The 19,595-nt window shown below is 38.2% G+C and overlaps 1 protein-coding gene across 5 annotated transcripts in view; it reads left to right on the top strand.

The window, feature by feature from the left end:
* PRR16 (proline rich 16) overlaps window positions 1-19,595 on the top strand; it is a 313,708-nt gene that overhangs the window by 131,483 nt on the left and 162,630 nt on the right. Inside the window, exon 2 of one of the 5 annotated variants that reach the window (XM_040444311.1) lies at window positions 7,399-7,490. The exons of 3 other annotated variants lie outside the window; for them this stretch is intronic. In XM_040444311.1, coding sequence (XP_040300245.1) covers window positions 7,479-7,490 — 12 coding nt within the window. In that variant the 5' untranslated portion in view covers window positions 7,399-7,478. Of the gene's footprint in view, window positions 1-7,398; window positions 7,491-7,541; window positions 7,557-19,595 lie in introns of those variants that run through there. One more of the 5 variants, XM_040444312.1, reaches the window with a different exon arrangement.

Raw genomic sequence — 19,595 nt, forward strand, 5'->3', positions numbered from 1 at the left:
ACAAATAATCCAGTGAAGAAATGGGCAGAAGACATGAGTAGACACTTCTCTAAAGAAGACATCCAGGGGGCACCTGGGTGGCTCAGTCAGTTAAGCGTCCGACTTCGTCTCAGGTCATGATCTCGCGGTCCGTGAGTTCGAGTCCCGCGTCGGGCTCTGTGCTGACAGCTCAGAGCCTGGAGCCTGTTTCGGATTCTGTGTCTCCCTCTCTCTCTGACCCTCCCCCATTTATGCTCTGTCTCTATCTCAAAAATAAATAAACGTCAAAAAAAATTTTTTTAAATAAAGAAGACATCCAGACGGCCAACAGGCACATGAAAAGATGCTCAACATCGCTCCTCGTCAGGGAAATACAAATCAAAACCACACTGAGATATCACCTCACTCCAGTCAGAGTGGCTAAAATGAACAAATCAGGAGACTATAGATGCTGGAGAGGATGTCGAGAAACGGGAACCCTCTTGCACTGTTGGTGGGAATGCAAACTGGTGCAGCCACTCTGGAAAACAGTGTGGAGGTTCCTCAAAAAATTAAAAATAGACCTACCCTATGACCCAGCAATAGCACTGCTAGGGATTTACCCAAGGGATACAGGAGTGCTGATGCATAGGGCCACTTGTACCCTATTGTATCAACAATGTTGATAGCAGCACTTTCAACAATAGCCAAATTGTGGAAAAAGCCTAAATGTCCATCAACTGATGAATGGATAAAGAAATTGTGGCTTATATACACAATGGAATACTACGTGGCAATGAGAAAGAATGAAATATGGCCTTTTGTAGCAACATGGATGGAAGTGGAGAGTGTTATGCTATGTGAAATAAGTCATACAGAGAAATATAGATACCTTATGTTTTCACTCTTATGTGGATCCTGAGAAACTTAACAGAAGGCCATGGGGGGAGGGGAAGGGGGGAAAAAGTTACAGAGATGGAAGGAGGCAAATCATAAGAGACTGTTAAAAACTGAGAATAAACTGAGGGTTCATGGGGGGGAGGAGGGAGGGGAAAGTGGATGATGGGCATTGAGTAGGGCACCCATTGGAATGAGCACTGGGTGTTGTATGGAAACTGATTTGACAGTAAATTTCATATTAAAACAAAGAATTGATGATGATTACATTAGCATTCAAAATAGGAGGCAGAAGTGAACAGTAGTTGGTGCAAAGCTGTCCAACAAGTAGAAACACAAAACTGTAGACATGTCTTCAAGGTGAAGATTTGTTTACTGCTTGAACAGTTCAAATTTTATACACAGTTTAGTAGTTAGAAAAAAATGGCTAGCATACTAATTCATGGTTTTATATCCTGAAAAAAGGCATTTTAATCTATTAATTATAGGGCTGTTTCTATTAGGCTAGATTTTACTAATCTATTTTTAATGATAAAACTACAATTCTTGGGGTGCCTGAGTGGCTCAATTGGCTAAGCGTACAACTCTTGATTTTGGCTCAGGTCATGATCTCACAGTTTGTGGGATCAAACCCTCCATCAGGCTCTGCACTGACAACGTGGACCCTGCTTGAGATTCTCTCTCTCCCTATCTGCCTCTCCCCTACTGCTGTGCGCTCTCTCTCTCTCTCTCTCTCTCTCTCTCTCTCTCTCTGTCTCCTTCTCTCAAAGTGAATAAACTTAAAAAAATTACATTTCTTGGGGCGCCTGGGTGACTCAGTCGGTTAAGCGTCCAATTTTGGCTCAGGTCAGGATCTCACAGTTCATGGGTTCAAGCCCTGTGCTGGGCTCTGTGCTGACAGCTCAGAGCCTGGAGCCTGCTTTGGGTTCTGTGCCTCCCTCTCTCTCTGCCCCTTCTGCCCTCACTCTCTGTTTCTGTCTCTCAAATATCAATAAACATTAAAAAAATTATATTTCTTTCAAAAGTATACTGTGATAATTATTAAGCTTTCCTAAACTTCTAGATGGTATTTCATCTGTTTTTTGTTAATTTTAATTTAATTCAATTTATTTTTTTATTTTTAATTCTGCTGTGATCCATGGTTCTGTGGTTGTGTTTGACCCATACAAAATAAAATGAGATTAACCCATTTTTGGTTGGAGTTTTGGAGTGTAAACTGAGATCTTCATTCTCATTATCGTCCTGGAATCAGAAAGTTGTCAAAAAGAAGATGTCTGCTGCTGGTCTCGGTATTCTGTGAGGCAAATTAATCCTCAAAACTGCTTATATTCAGAATAGAGCTGACTCTTCATCTTGGGAAGATCATATCTCCCAAAAATATGTGCTTTCCTTTTATAAGAATGGATATTCTTCATCAATTTACATCCCTTGGCTTCCCCTTTCAAACTATTCAGGGATATTTGTCAAATCATGTGGAAACTGATAATGATAATCTCAGGATGAGGAGTCATTCGTCCAGGCTTTTAGACCATGAAAAGTTTCAAGATTAAAATAATAGGAATACAGGCATGAAAGTAGACTGGAAGCAATATAAATTTTATCAAATCATTCCTGTGTTTCTCTTAGAAAAGCAGTTCCTTACCATTTAGTGTATAGATTTGTAGCCGAGAAGGTAATGGGTTGTGTCCATCACTCTCCATATGTCTGCTATCCAGGTCAATAAATTCCCTTGCACAACGAAGGTAACTGGTTCAAAATTCACCTGCCTCGAAATACTCTATTTCAAAGCTGAACTCTTATTTAAACTCTGAATATCTGATGTGGCAACATGAGTTCTTAATTTTGAGATCAATATTAACTACAGTCAAATATACTTTAAAGCTAAAAAAGCTTCCATACATACATTATTTAATTTGATAATCTTAAAAATACGTTATTTTGGGTTCTAAAATGCTAATACATGCAATTCTTTTATTGCATTATTCAGTGAAGCATGTATATATTACTCACATCCTCCTTCCACAAAACGTTAAAGTCCTTTTCAGCATGGGTATTAATGCCTGTGTGTGTTTGTTTGTTTGTTTGTTTGTTTGTTTGTTTTAATTGAGCACTTAGGTGATTTGATCATACTTTGATTCTGAAAAGTCACATTTTCATTTTACTGAAGTGAGGGATTAGTGATTATATCGCTTTCCTTTCTGCAACTGAGATTCTTACTGGATAAAAACATGAGCGTTGTGCATACTTCATGAAGATTTTAGGCAAAAGCATCCAGTTAGGAGTTCAGCAGTAATTAAGGGACACATAATGCTGTTATTTACCCATGAATTTATACATGGATCATGGATATAGTGCATCTTGCACGAATCTAAATACAGTGAGAGAAACCTGGTAATTAAGCTTGAATTTTAAAATAAGGATCGCATCTTGTGTAATTGCTGGTTTTCTGAATAATCATAGAATGTGCAATCATAGCTCGTGTTGGTATACTATAAATGAGGTATGCTAGATTTTATAGTCAGATTTCACCATTGTCTTTTTGGTAGCACTTAGGTTGCAATTGGTTTCAATTTGAAGTTTGTAAACTTCTTTGCTACTTTCTTCTTTCTCTTAAATCTTGAGAAAAAAATCTTTCCAATTGCCCTATGGAAGACCATGCTCTATATTTTTTCAATAATTCTATAAGCCTTTTGTTACTAAAATTCATGACTTAAATCCCCTAAAGGTATTTCCATATCATTTACATGAAATCCAAACCATCATTTTACCTTCCATTTGGACAAAGTAACTAACACATTATCCAAAATTTGAATATTGCTATTATATTTATAATCGTCCTATTATAAATAGGATTACTTTACACATATGATCTATCACATAATTAAATTCAGTTTTTAAAATGTATTTTTACTGAAGGCTTTTCTGGGTTTCTTGTTGCAATTTCAACAGCATAGTGATAGGCTGATATGCTGAAAAATTACTTTTTTCTTTAAGGCAGTCATAGATCCTATAGATGATGGCCACTAAAATGAGACTGAACCCCTGCCACCCCATTTTAATTCTTTGTATCCAGACACATGATTCACTTAAGAAATCTGGACCAAAAGTCCAATAGCGCCCTGAAGCTTACCCTAAGAGCTGAGTATTAATTAAGTTTGTTTGGCCATAAACAAATCTCCTTTGATCCTCAGATGGTCATGTTCTAAACATGAGTAAGGGGTTATCACTTTCCCTCAGGAACTTTCATTGCAGCCAGTTGGATACTGATTAGAATTTGAATGGAGCTTTCCTTAGCAAAGCACACTAGCACACATGGATTCCATTGATGGTTTTTGGGGCTTGTGGGTATGGGTGTGTGTTTGATTCCTAGAGAAACATGATAGCTTAAGACAGAGACATCTTTTTCTTCGATTACCAGACCATGACCCGGTGCATGTGACACATTTTACAAATGTGTGTGGTTGATCAGAAAGAGACTAGATAATGGGGCCTGCTCAGCGTAAAACCTATCATGCTTTTTGAAAAACCTCTTCGACATTCACTTTTTATCCTGTGGGCTTTTGTCTGCCCCTTGTTGTTGGAAAAATAAGCAAGTCCTCAGGACGGAGTTATTAAAACAGATTGTGGATGTTGATTAGTTCTGCAAAAGCCAAAAATGTAAATGCACATTTGTCAAGAATTCAGGTTTGCTGCTTTCCCCCTCTAACAAACCCAGAACATATTCTGTTGTTTCACAGTAGCTGCTTCCAAGCATAGAGTTCAGATGTTTTCCTTCTAGAATGGGAACTGATACTCCGGATAATTGAAACGCGATTTCATGATTTCCTTCGAATGTTTACCAGATAATTTTGAAACCTTTTTCCATTTTGGTTTTAGCCTAGTATGAGACTCTTTCAGAAATACATGGTGGGGGTTGGGAATGAAGGAAGACATTGTTTAGCTTGTAGTTGGCCAAAAAGTTCTGTTGCTGAATAAGATCACAAATTATGGCTAGAATGGTTTGGTAAGTTGTTTGTTTTTTCTTTTTTTCCACGGTGCAAAGCCAGACAGTCTCTGCCAGACAGAAGAACGGAATCTATACTGTCAGAATGGAAAACATGAATAAAAGTGGTAGCCTTTATGAAGCTGGTGAGTTCTGGCAGTGAACTTAGAGGCTGGCACTTGTACTTTGCTGTGAGGGGGAACATAGGGAGACTCAACTATGGCAGCATGGTCTGCTGCTAGATTGCCCAGAGAATATTTGACACTGAGATTAATGACAAGGCTAAAGTGTTAAGTTCCAGATTGTTTATTTGAAGTGTTCTGGCAACTTCTGTCGGTGAAGATTCTGATGTGTATTGTTTCTGCCGTGCTCTTCGGATTTAATAATAGAAGTGAGGGTAAACACTAATGTGCTTCAAAGAGTATTAAATCCTGTCCATGTATTAGCTCATTTAATTTTTACATTGATCATCTGATGCATGTGTGGTTTGTTTTTTTGTTAGTTTGTTTGTTTGTTTGTTGTGGGTTTTTTTTTTTTTGTTTTCTAGGGTTTTTTGTTTTGTTTTATTTTTGTTTTTGTTTTTGTTTTTTTTAATACCTCCCTCTCAGAGATAAGAAAAGAGAAGCAAATTAGTATCTTCACTGGGCCCATAGTTTAGAGAGTCTGGCCGTGGATGCCTTACTTCTACAACCCATCTCCCATGTGTCTTAATGTGCAGAATGAAACAGTAGTGTTCCATGGGAAAAATCGACATTCCCTTCCTTAGGCCTTTGTTTTAGTGGCCTTTTCATATAAAAGATTTTGGGCACGGGACACCTGGGTGGCTCAGTCTGTTAAATATCCTACTCTTGATTTCTGCTCAGGTCATGATCTCTGGGTTCCTGAGTTTGAGCCCCACGTTGGGCTCCGCACTGACAGTGCACAGCCTGGTTGGGATTCTCTCTCCCTCTCTCTCTATACCCCTCCCCTGCTTGCAATGTCTCTGTTTCCCTCTCAAAATAAATAAATACACTTAAAAAAAACGATTTTGGGGGAAAGGAAGGGAAAACAAAAATGCATAAATTCCATCAGAGGTATTAATATAGATAGCCTAATTTTTGACCCTTTCTTTGCTTTTCTATTTCAGCATTAGAAGTTTATGAATCTCTGATTATTTTTTAAATTAGTAATTTTTACATTCAAATTTTATAATTATAATTCACTATTAACAGAAATGTTTCCTGTAATCCACATGTATATAATAAAAGTGTGGTCAGGGATTCTGGGTGTGTTTTATTCCCCAGAATTAGAAGGGCTCCTGGCACGTAATTGGTGTTCAGTGAGTATTTCATGAATGAGTGAGTATTCATCATAAGCAGACAAGTGATAAAGTTAACTGCCTTGAGCTTATTCCAAAGTATGATTTTGCATTTCCTCTACTATTAAATATTCAAAGTTATTTTGTAGATAAAGAAAATCAAGACTTGAACAGGAAGAAGCTAGATAATGAGAACATTGTGCCCTGTCTCTTTACCAGTACTGACAAAGCACGGGGCTCTGTAGGTAGTTAGTGACAGAATGAGTGAATGATTGGGCAGACTGAATGACATAGCTCATGTCCTTTTGTGGATACCTAGTTTGAACAAGGTACAAATATAGCAACTTCAGTATTTGAAGAACCTGCTACTGGAGGTTTAAGGCAGGGACTGAGGACTCCATATTTGGGGAGCAGTGATCTAGCATCTCTGGATTGGGTGCAACCTTATGGACCATCAACTCTGTATTTAGACCTCACAGGCCATGGGCTCTGTATTCACTACCCTCTGGTACTTAGAGATTTTACAATAGCACTGCCAAACTTAGCCTCTGCTCTAAGTTCATCTGTCGCTCAGATTTAGTGTAGTCTTTTGTTAACAGGCTCTAGGGGATGTTTCTCTGAGGTTGGTTCAGTCCATTAGCCCCTCACACAGCCAGTCTTGGTTTCCTAAGAAAAGGCATCCTTTCAAATATTTGAGAATTGCTCTCTGGTTTCCAGATGCTACTCAACACCACCACACTGCTTGTGGGGTATTTATATTGGCTTCTGGCACTTGACCGAATGCCCCTTCTCTTCCTGATCACTGTCTCTAGAGCTGGTCCTTATTTTTGTACATTAATGACTCATTGGGCAGCAATACTAAAACAGCATCGATTAATGTGTGCAGAACAAAACCGGTTATGTGTTAGTCTCAGGAAAATTTCCAGTGACTTGCTATATGGCAAGCTTTTGTTAGAAAGACCAGGTAGTCAGTGAAAAGTTCCTGGACATTTAATTGATTGATCTCTATACCACCATTCTTATGTTTTCAGCCACATGATGCAGCCCCCTGCATGTGCATTTGCTCCTTGCGCACACTTCATATGTGAACTTCTCCTCTCTCTCATCTGTGTGCCCATCTCCATTGCTATAGCCAGTTCCTTCATCCTGACTCATGCTTCCCCCTCCCCCCTTCATAATCTCCTGCACCTGTTCAGTTCAGTGTGTTTGGAAAAGTCTAAAGTCAATACGCTATTTTTAAAAGTTCTCTAATTTTTTTTAACAGAAGCTCCATAACCTACTCCCACCTCCCCACATGATGAAACAGGGAAACAGTGCTGCAGGCAGACAACAGGATACCAGGAAATGCCCGAGAAGGTCAGCCCCACCCTGACATGACGGTCGCAGAGAATTGGACAACACATACCAGCATTTTTTTTTTAAGTTTTTTTTCAACATTTATTTATTTTTGGGACAGAGAGAGACAGAGCATGAACGGGGGAGGGGCAGAGAGAGAGGGAGACACAGAACTGGAAACAGGCTCCAGGCTCTGGGCCATCAGCCCAGAGCCTGACGCGGGGCTCGAACTCACGGACCGCGAGATCGTGACCTGGCTGAAGTCGGACGCTTAACCGTTATCACCGTATAAGTTGTCATATGTCATTTTCACAACATAGAAGTTATGTTTTATGTTTAAATTCCATAGAGGAAAATATCTATAATAATACCATGAAATTAAGCACTGTTTGCTCTGTGGAGCTCCAAGGTATTTTAAGGAATACTTATACTGTTTATTTAATTGTAGGATTTAACTTTCAAGGTGCCAGGATTAATGGGTTCATGTTAGCATACCTATGCTTTTTATGAACAAAACTAGTTTACATTTCCATAACTTCCCTTTATAATATTGACTACAGACAACTAGTCATTTGGGCCATTAAAAAAACAAAAATTACGTACAATATATGATTATTTAGAACCAATATTGAATTATGCTCATTTTTTCCCCTTAGAAGTTGATTTGTGTTGTTTAGAACTCATTCATAATTCAGGGATAGTCGGCCACACCATATGTGACTATAAGAAGGATCATTACCTTTAACAGCTGTGAATCCTTAATGAAGTGAAAACATGTACAGTCAAGGTCAACAATGTTCGTTTGTTGCAAATTTTTATTTTCCCACGATCAAAGGGTAACAATAAAGATTTCGTTGGTATCGGTACTTTTCTATATATGAAAGAATACGGGCTTATTACTTATTAAGCTGTGATGCTTCTGGAGTAATAATTTTATTTCAGTGTTCCTATCTATACAGGACTCCAGTTATCCTTTGTGTTAAATATGAATACTAAATTTTTCCACACTAGATAAAATCTGAAAGATGCCATGGTCAGTTAACTATTGAATTTGAAGAGAAAATTTATTATATGTAAAACCAAAAGTAAAAGATGTCTGGATAATGTCAAATATTGGGAATATTTTGACCTGTTTTCAAACAGGTCTATTCAGGTCTAATTCAGACCTATATTCAGGTCTAATATTTTTCTATTTTTCTTTAATCAGTTATATCCTTTGGTTGTGTGTTTGGAAATACCCTATTTGAAATGAATTCCTCTGAGTAGTATCAATTTTGTAGTTGAGAGCCTGTTAATTCACCTGTACAGCGAATTCAATAATGTAATTAGTAAACATTCTTTTCAGATATGGAGTTGTAATAATCACAGTGGTTTTTAACAGTTAGGACTCACACCACGAATTGTCTTCATTTTAATATGTCCTACTTGTAAAACAAGAAGGAATGCTAGTTGGGATTTAGCTATACCTATCTTCTCAAATTCCACTTTTCAGGTAAATAAAATACAAGTTATTGAGGTCTATGTAAATATAAAAACACACCCAGTGGAAAGTAAAGGTAAGTTTTTGACTAAATCAGGAGAAAGAGATTAGAAAACCTGTCTATATTTATACTGATAGGCAATACTCATGGAGAGATATTTAGAATTGCTTTTTATTTTACTTTTCTTTTTAATAAATAATGTGATTTCACCATAAAACTAAATGACACAACCAAGATCAAATCACATGGTGAAGGTTAAGACTAGAAATGAAGATTTCTTAAATTCATATTATAGCTCTTATATTAACTGTTGATTAATATTTTGCAAGTCACTTATTCAATATGAGTTCCTAAGACCTTCAGCTGACCTAGTGAGCCAGAGAATTCAGGGCCTCGTTTCCATGTATTCTGTTTGATATGACTTTTACAGAAAAAGCAGAGCACTGCAGGCAGGCTTAGAATTTTCCATCAGAATAAAGCCTTGGTAATCTCCAACCAGACAGTGTATCTGGTCTCCAGTGAAGTATTTTGTACCTTTAAGATTTCTGTTGTACTTAACAGACAGTGATAGAACCTCTCCAACTCATTTATAATTTTTCTAGGAAAAACATTCAGGTCTAATATTTAACTCTTTTAGCTGAGGATAGTTCATTGAAAACAGAGAATTCACTGTTGAAATAATTATAAAGTTGACCAGTAGAAATAGTGATATAGAATTTACGGTAACTTTTCATAACGCTTATAAGAACTATAAATTTTACTTTATTTTACTTTAATGTTTTTATTTTATTTTTGAGAGAGAGAGAGAGAGAATGGAGTAAGGGCAAAAAGAGAGGGGGATAGAAGATCTGAAGCAGACTCTGTGCTGACAGCAGAGAGCCCAATGTGGGGCTAGAACTCATGAACCATGAGATCATGACCTGAGCCAAAGTCAGATGCTTAATTGACTGAGCCATCCAGGCAGCCCAGGACTCTAAATTTTAAAATACTTCTTCAGAAGTATTTGCCACACTGAACAAAAGAGAAAATCCAACATTTAATGATGCTATTGAGTTCAACCACATTGCTAGTTCCTAAGGCTAAGAAAAAAAAGTCTAATGTCAATTGAATAGCAGTTGTCACTCAAAATGGTTTATTATACCAGCACACTGATGAAAATTACATATCCAAATTAAAGAAAGTTGGGACAGTTTGGAAGACTGATAAATCTCAGCAATAGGAAAATTGAAAATTTCTCTTAAGTGTGTAATTTAAATATAATAAAGCAGTCCTTTGATAGCTTTATCATTTTTGTCAAACTAAAAAAGAACAGTTTGAACTAATTTAGTAGATTACTTAATTCATGCATTCACTCAACACTTGGTGAAAATGTGGTTTGTACTGGGCACTTTGTTAGAAGTGAAAGATGTGAAGATTACCAAAACATGGTTTTGCCCTTGATAGGTTCAGAGTATGGCAATGTGTGTGTGTGTGTGTGTGTGTGTGTGTGTGTGTGTATACATATACATATATACATGTATATACATATATATATACACATATCTACATATATATACATATATATGTATGTATGTATATGTATATACGTACATATATATATTTATATAAAAGCAATGTAAGTGAAGGGAGTTGGAAGTAAATCAGAGAGAAGATATGAAGTAATAATTCGAGTACAGGAAATAAGGATGAATAGTGATGGTAGAGAGGAACTAAAACAAGTGTGGCTCAAAACATAACATAAGTATTATTCAGTAGTCCTCAGAATTTTTAAACATGGGATGTGCAACGAACTTGCCAGCCACGGTGGAGTCTCCTTTTTCAGTTAGTGAAGTGAAAAGAAGAATATGAGGACTATGTAGCAGAACTTTTGCAGTATTGTGCAGTTCCCTAACAAAACAGTGAATGAAATTGATCTTAAATTTATTCATCCACGCGAATGACCTTGAACATGGTAAGAGCGAAACCTTGTAGAGCATAATGGCAGCAACGTCCGCAGGTGCAATGATGAAGCAGCTCCGTGGCCATGTTGCATTTCTTCACAGATGTGTGCAGTGATTGATAACCTGCAGGAAAGTGTGCTTCTGAGACGGGCTTGTTTGATTTTATTGTTAAATCAAAACACCGTGGAAGTTATTCTGGACAAGTATTGTGTACATTCAACCTTAGGCGGCACACAAGTACTTCTAATGATGTCGGCCAGTGAACTTGCTATAAACGCAAAGCTGTAGGTGAAATAAAGCCAGAATGCTCTCCTCTTTGGTTATTGTTGTGGTACCTGCCAAGGTTCTGGGTGCTGAACTGGTCAATTCACGTTTCCCCTCTGACTGGCCACCCCTCCGTAGTGCTCTTGGCTGAATCCTTCTGGCTTCCTCCACCACTGGATGTTGCTGGGCCCACATATTCAATCTGAGAGCTCTCTTCCTTCCTCCCCTCCATGCTAACCTCATCTAGTCCTTCAGAGCTCCATCAGCAGCTGTATGTGAGTAACTCCCAGATTCACAGCCCTGACCCTGACCTCTCCCCAGAGCCCATGCATCATCTCTGTTGGACGTTTGATTGGTGTTGCAAAATAAACATGTCAAAAGAAGAACTTAAGAATCAATGCCTAGATCTGCCACTCTTCTTTCTCTTTCTTCAGTTTCCTCACTGTCAGTAAATCACTCCATAATCGCACCAGCTGCCAGGGCCCAAAGTCTTGGGATCGTTCTTGCTTCCTCCTTTGGACTCCCCATGCGGGTCTTATCCACTAGGAAGTTTTGTCAAATCTGACTGAAGAACATATCCTGACTCCTGTTTACCATCTTCACTCCCCTCATCCTTTAATTAGACCATCCTTACATGAATTCCTAAGCAGACCTTGCTTCCTCCCTTGCCATCCTACAATCCATTTTCCTCAGAGCACCCAAAGTAGGGGTTGAAGCAGAAAAGAACGATGGGGTGCCTGAGCGGCTCAGTCGGTTAAGCATCCATCTTTGGCTCAGGTCATGATTTCACGGTTCGTGAGTTCGAGACCCGCGTAGGGCTCTGTGCAGACAGCTCGGAGCCTGGAGCCTGCTTTGGATTCTGTGTCTCCCTCTCTCTCTGCCCCTCCCCTGCTCTCTCTGTCTCTCTCAAAAATAAACATTAAAAAAAGAGAGAGAGAGAAGGAGTGTCAGCCCATTTTGAAAACTGTGGCCTCCTATTGTCACCAGGGCTCCTTCAGTTTCCTTACCGTGTTTGTGTACCTTGTGGTCAGTCTGCTGTGGCCCCATTGACCCTAGAACTCACCTATCAGGCAGATGCCTCTACCTTCTTCTCTACCAACGCAAACTATTCTTTGGGTTCTTTGGGCTTCCCAGACTCATTCGTGCTTCCAGGCCTTTGCTATTAGTATGCACATGACTGGCCCCTTCCACTCTTTTAGCCCCCAGTGGCTATGGTACCTCTTTCAGACCATCAGCCTGAGCTGTCACTGTTCATATGTGTCTCTGTCACTCCCTATCAGACACTCAGCCACTTGGCACACAGTTGTCTCTCTGTATCTTTTCTCGTGGTAGTTACCAACCACTCTGTGATTTCTCATTTATGCGTTTTTGTTTTTGTTTTTGTTTTTTAATTTCTTGACCGTCTCCTCCCTGCCAAATGGAAGTTCCTTAAGGGTACGGACCTTATCATTTCTTTTCACTACAGAATCCTCAACATCTAGGAAAGTAATGGCTCAAGAAGTATGTATGGAGTGAAAGAAAAAGATTCTTTCTACAGATAGGTTTTTTGTCCCCCCCCCCCCATTTTCAGATGCTCTAAAGAGGTCACCAGGGAATGAAGAATTCAGTAATGCAGAAGTGCCTTACTCATTACTTCTATATTGTTTTCTGAGAACAAAACATGAAAAGTGTGCATTTTTTAGAAGTTGGCATTCCATATTTTAGTAACTTTTTCCGGTCTTTAAATCAAGTGCTTTTTGCATGACTTTCTTTTTGCTTCTTAAAAGTCTATATGTCAAAATAGAATTTGATTTGCAGAAACTTAATGTTAGCACTTTGAAAAGTGTGCAGTAGGGAGAAAATGATAAAAAAAAATCCACACTATTCACTCACAAACACAACATATTTTGTATTTTGGAATTAGGGATTAATGTATGAATAATCCTTCCGAAGAAAAATGAAAAGTAATATGAAATAATTCTTTGACTGCAGATACATTTTTTTTTTATTTTCAGCTATGTGTAGAATATACCACCATTTGAAAATATGCTGTCACTGCAGTTATTTTTGGATAGGAAAGAAGAAAATAAAAATGTTCCAATCATCGGGCTCCTTCGTAAAGCGAAAGGAGACACACACAAATGGAAAGGTTTTATGGTAACAAAGGTATCCATACTTGACATAAATTATGGTGAATAAACCCTATTATTTTTCCTAGATTTTCCTTGGTAGTTCTGCATAACAATTACCTATTCCCGAGTTTATTCCTATGACTTGGGATTCTGCATGTGTAAGTGATAGGATTGCCTAGGACACAGTGGAAGGCAGTTCGCTTTAATTACTGGAAGATGAATTCTGGGTTTAAAATGCATGTATCTAAAGTCCAGCTTTGCCTCTTTCTAAGTGCATGCCTTGAGCATATTACTCAGTTTCTTCTCTATGAAACAAGAATCAATAAATAAATGCTTGCCTTTTATGTTTGTTTTGAACATTAAATGAGGTAATCCACATAGAACATTCAGTGTCTGGAGCATGATAAGCCTCTAATGATGTTAGCGAATATTCCTCTCTTTATTTTCATCTTGACAGTTAACTCATGTTGCCATATATTATTAACTGTCATCTGTCTCATGCAGGCTTCAAAGATTGCATTCGATTAAGTTTTCATTATGGGGCGCCTGAGTGGCTCAGTCTGTTAAGCGTCTGACTCTTGATGTCGACTCAGGTCATGATCTCATAGTTTGTGGGTTCAAGCCTCACATCAGGCTTTGCGCTGACAGTGCAGAGCCTGCTTAGGATTCTGTCTCTCTCTCTCTCTCTCCTTTCTGCCCCTCCCCTGTGCTTTCTCTCTCTCTCTTTCTTTCTCTCAAAAATAAATAAATAAGCTTAAAAAATGAAGAAGAAATAATTGCATCGATCTGTTATAGACTAGTTAGCCACCTAGGGCATTGTTTTCCAATATAGATCAATAGGTGTTTCATAGGAGAAATGCAAACTGCATTATCTTAACATTTTGAGAAATGCTGCACTAAACAAATTTAGTCAGGTTTCTACATATCAAGACTTTCCAGAGCCTTTATCATGTTAATTAATGTAGGGCTGCATTTCGTTTTTCTGTAGGTTTTAAATTTTACACATATGTACTTAATGCTTATGTAATTAAAAAGTCAAAAGTGTTAATATGCACCATGATCTTCCAGGGAGGGCATAAATTGTGCAACATTTTTCAAAATTGGGAATGTTTTTCCTCAGAGGGTCTATTGCTGTCTCAATTCACGGATAGTGAAAAAGTGATTGGTAAGAGGGAGAATGTTCTTATGGTCAGGATTGGGATCCTTTCTGGCATGTGAAGAATCACATCTTTGAACTTGCAAAGCTTGACTTTTTCAGTATTACATTTATACAGAATGGATAACAGAATTTAAGATGAAACTGAAAGTAGGGTATAATTTAGACCTTTCTTATTTCACTCATCTTTGAAAGAAGCCTTTTCCTGTGGCTTAAAGTAAATCAAATAGTATGATGAAAGGAAATTGGTCTGTGTGCAGAACAAACTGATGATGCTTCTACTTGTCTTTTCTGGGAATATGTCTTGCTTCAGTCACACGTGTCTGTCTCCCAGTAAAATAGATAGCAAAGTAGAATGGTGTGAGCTACACCCTGGAGCTCTGTTTTCTGGTCTGTAACTGGCTTGCAGTGTGACACTGGTCAAATTACTCTACCTCTCTGTGCCTTACTGATCTCATCTGAAATTGGAGGTAATAAATAGATACGCTTTATAGGGTTGTGATGAAGATTAAATTACTCTCTTTGAAGGATTAAGAATTATTCCCAGCCCATAGTATGCACTCTATATTTGTTAAATAAACTAATTAAGGTGAGAAAGCTATGTCATTGCCTTTTCTGTTTATTGTCACTCATTCTCTTCTGTGGCGTGTCTAGTGTCCTATTCAACAGGACTGACGTGTTAGCAGGAAGCATGTTCACGGTACAAATCGAGTTCTGCCACGTTGTCTCTGCATCCAGGATGTTCTGGGTTGGTTTTTGGTGTTGTTGTTTTGTTTTGTTTTGTTTTGTTGTTGTTTTGGGTTTTTTTTTGAGTATAGTTGACACACAATGTCACATTAGTTTCAGGCGTACAACGTAGTGATTTGACACGGTTCTGTTTTCTGCTGTATACACCACAAGTGTAGTTACCATCTGTCCTGTTACACTGCTATCCCAATATCATTATCCGTATTCCTTATGCTGTGCCTTTTTTCCCCCTGTTTCATCCTGCACCCAGAAGCCTGTATCTCCCTCTCTCTCACCCATTTTGCACATCCCGCAACCCTCCCTCCACTGGCACCCATGCGTTTGTTCTCTATATTTCTAGGCCTGATTCTGCTTTTCGTTTGTTTGCTTATTCATTTGTTTTCTTCATTTGTTTTAATTCCACTTATGAGCTGAATCCTATGATTTTTGTGTTTCTCAGTCTGAGTTATTTCACTTAGCATAATACCCTCTGGGTCCATCCGTGTTGTTGCACATGCACAATCTCATCCCTTTAATGAGTGTGGAATATGGAACATCTATAGCATATCCCCCCACACACACATATATATATGTTTATGTTTCATTTTCCTCATCCATTCATCTGTTGAAAGATACTTAGGTTGTTTCCAAATCTTAGCTGTTGTAAATAATGCTGCAATAAACATAGCGATACATGTAGCTTTTCTTTTTTTTTTTTTCAACGTTTTTTATTTATTTTTGGGACAGCGAGAGACAGAGCATGAACGGGGGAGGGGCAGAGAGAGAGGGAGACACAGAATCGGAAACAGGCTCCAGGCTCTGAGCCATCAGCCCAGAGCCTGATGCGGGGCTCGAACTCACGGACCGCGAGATCGTGACCTGGCTGAAGTCGGACGCTTAACCGACTGCACCACCCAGGCGCCCCAACGATACATGTATCTTTTCAAAACAGTGTTTTCGTTTTCTTTGGGTAAACACCCAGTGGTGCAATTACTGGGTCTTATGGTAGTTCCGTTTTTAATTTTCCGAGAAGCCTCCATACCGTTTTCTACAGTGGCCGCACCAGTTTGCATTCGCACCAGCACTGCACGAGGGACTGTTTTCCTCCACATCCTTGCGAGCCTTTGTTATTTCTTGTCATTGTGATTTTAGCCATTCCAACTGGTGTTTGATGATATCTCACCGTGGTTTTGATTTGCATTTCCCTGGTGATTAGTAGTGTTGAACGTCTTCTCATGTGTCTGTTGGCCATCTGTATTTCTTTTTTGAAAAATTATCTCTTCAGGTCTTTTGCCCATTTTTTATTCAGATTTTTTTTTTTGGTGTTCTGTTGTATTCTTCATATATTTTGGATATTCACCCCTTATCAGATATATCAGTTGCAAATACCTCCAGTAGATTGTCCTTTTGTTTTATTGATCATTTCCTTTGCTGTGCAAAAGCTTTTTTATTTTGATGTAATCCCAATAGTTTATTTGCCTAGTGGTTACTAGATATTCTTCCCCAGGCCATCACTGTGGGGGTGGCCAGACAGGAAAATAGTTATTTGCCTGCTCTCTGTATGAAAACATACGGTGTTCGTGCTTGATAGTGTATTCTATTAAGCAAAAGTGATAGTTGCGTCTCTTAGTGTGAAAATAGATTGAGAAATCTTCTAAACATCTTATTTTACTAGCAGTACTAACCTCTTAAAAATTATTTCCATGATGATTTGGTGCACAGCAGTAATGATAATAGTTAATATCTAGTGAGCACTGCGCAAAGCCTGTTTATCATCTAACCTTCACTATAAGCTTATAAAAGAGACATCGTCAGGGACGCCTGGGTGGTTCAGCCGGTTAAGCGTCTGACTCTTGATTTTAGCTCAGGTCACAATCTCTTGGTTTGTGAGTTTGAGCCTCACATCAGGCTCTGTGCCAACTGTGCAGAGCCTGCTTGGGATTCTCTCTCTCCCTCTCTCTCTCAGCCCCTCCCCTCCTCGTGTTCTCTCTCTCTCTCAAAATAAGTAAATAAACTTAAAAAAAGAAATAAAAAAAAATAAAAGAGGCATTGTCATTATCCCCATTTTGCAGTCAAGAAAATCAAAGACACTAATGACTTGTCTAACATAGAATTAATACAATGTTAAACTGGTTTACAAACCTAAGAAGTCCACCTCTAGACTATGTACTCCTAACCACTTTACACTCCTGTTTCTCTTCACCTCAAAACTTGAAAACAACCACAGAGCACTTAGAAAGTCTAAATCAATGGTTTATATATCTCAACACCAACTTCCCCAAGGCTGAATAAACACTATGGGTATTTGGAACTGTGCACTTGAGCATGGGCATATGATGAGTATAATTCAGTACATACTATGGACTATGATATCCATAGAAGTATTATTAATAATAGCCCAAAGCTGGAAACAATCCAAATATCTATCATATGAAATATGATAGATAAATATATATATTAAATATCCATGCAAGAGACTGTTATTCAGCAATAAAAAGTAACCAACTCCTGATACATGCTACAACAATCAAGAACCTCAAAAACATTCTGCGAAGTGAAAGAAGCCAGATATAAAAGACCACATAGTATAGGTTTCGGTTTATATGAAATATCCATAAAAAAACAGTCTCTAGAGTTGGAAAGGAGAGTATTGGTGGCCTGGGACTAGGGGTTGACTGCACATAACCTTGAGACATCTTTTTAAGGGGTGATGCAAATCTGAAAGCTAGATTACATCAAAAGTTGCACACGTCTGTCAATTTACTGAAAATGATTTACCAGAAAAGAATTGTACACTTAAGTGGGTGAATTTATCATTCATGTTCTTCTGTGATGTGTCTAGTGTCCTATTCAAGAGGACTGACGTGTTAGCAGCAAGAGTGTTGATGGTAGTAATCTAGTTCTGCTACTTTGTCTCTGCATCCAGGATGTTCTGAGTTGATTTTTGTTGTTGTTTTGTTTTGTTTCGTTGGTGTTTGTTTGTTTGAGTACAGTTGACACACAATGTCACGTCAGTTTCAGGTGTACAATGTAGTGATTTGACAGGGTTCTGTTTTCTGCTGTATACACCACAAGTGTAGTTACCATCTATCCTGTTACCGTATTCCGATATCATTAACCGTATTCTGTCAATTTACTGAAAATCATTTACCAGAAAAGAATTGTACACTTAAGTGGGTGAATTTTGTCACATGCAAATTATTCCTCAATAAAGATGTTAAAAAAAAAAAAAAGATAAACCTAATGATAGCCCAGAGATTGAGTATTTTGGTCCGTAGTAAGTGATAAAGATAAGGCAGACTGAAAATCAAGGTCAAAAGTTGATAATACATTGTAATTTTTGTATTCATCTGGCCTCTCTCCATAATTTGTAGAGTGAAAGCTAAAAAAGTCATTTTTTTTACAGTTAGCATCAAAATAAGTTGGCAATGAAATAGGAAGTTTTATTTATTTAGAATTCAGTCATACATAATTTCCCTTTGATGTGATAATCTGAGTATCTGACTTTGGAAATAAATTAGGTTTCTGTACCTCATTTAAAGCTCATCACTTGAAATAAAAATGTTTAAATGGAAGTTGCATTATGGTATTAAATTTATGTCTGGAGGAATTTTTGCAAAGTGTAGGAGAAACTCTCTATTTTAGCCTGGATGGCTAATTAATATACTTCTTCAGTCAGTGGCCCAATTTCATTATATTCTGTCCTTTTATTTTCACTCATTTCTACTTTGTGAGATATGCAGGGTGTTCATTTATCATTTCCCCTATTGTGCACATTAGGCAACAGAGGCATATAGGGATTTAACTTGGCCTCGTACTCAGTGGCCCTGAATACTAGTCGCATATAATCCATTTATGATCCCAATACTGTGAACTCATTGTTTCAACTAGCAGATACTTAATAAGTGCCATTTGATGAATTTGGTAGAGCCATGTAGATATCATAACTAGGTTCTTTCTTTTTAAAGTTTCCTTAATTTATTTAAGTACACCCAGCGTGGGGCTCAAACTCACAACCCTGAGATCAAGAGTCACATGCTGGGATGCAGGGGTGGCTCAGTCGATTAAGCATCCAACTTCAGCTCAGGCCATGGTCTCATGGTTCATGAGTTCGAGCCCCGCGTTGGGCTCTGAGCTGACAGTTCGGAGCCGGGACCCTGCTTTGGCTTCTGTGTCTCCCTCTTTCTCGCTCTTCCCTCCCCCTCTCAAAAATAAATAAAGCGTGAAAAAAATGTAAAAAAAAAAGTCACATGCTTTTCCTACTGAGTCAGCCAGATGCCCCTTATAGCTAGGTTCTTAAGCAAGTTCATGACTGTCATCTTAAAGGATTCTCTGAACATCTTGTAGTAAGTTGGAACTGCAGACAGTAAGGATTTAAAATATGACTCAGTACCGATGCATTACAATAGTCTTTGTTGTGCATTATCAGGCATCTTACATGGGCAGAT

Source organism: Herpailurus yagouaroundi, unplaced genomic scaffold, assembly GCF_014898765.1.
Source record: "Herpailurus yagouaroundi ecotype Mexico unplaced genomic scaffold, PumYag 192, whole genome shotgun sequence".
NCBI lineage: Eukaryota > Metazoa > Chordata > Mammalia > Carnivora > Felidae > Herpailurus > Herpailurus yagouaroundi.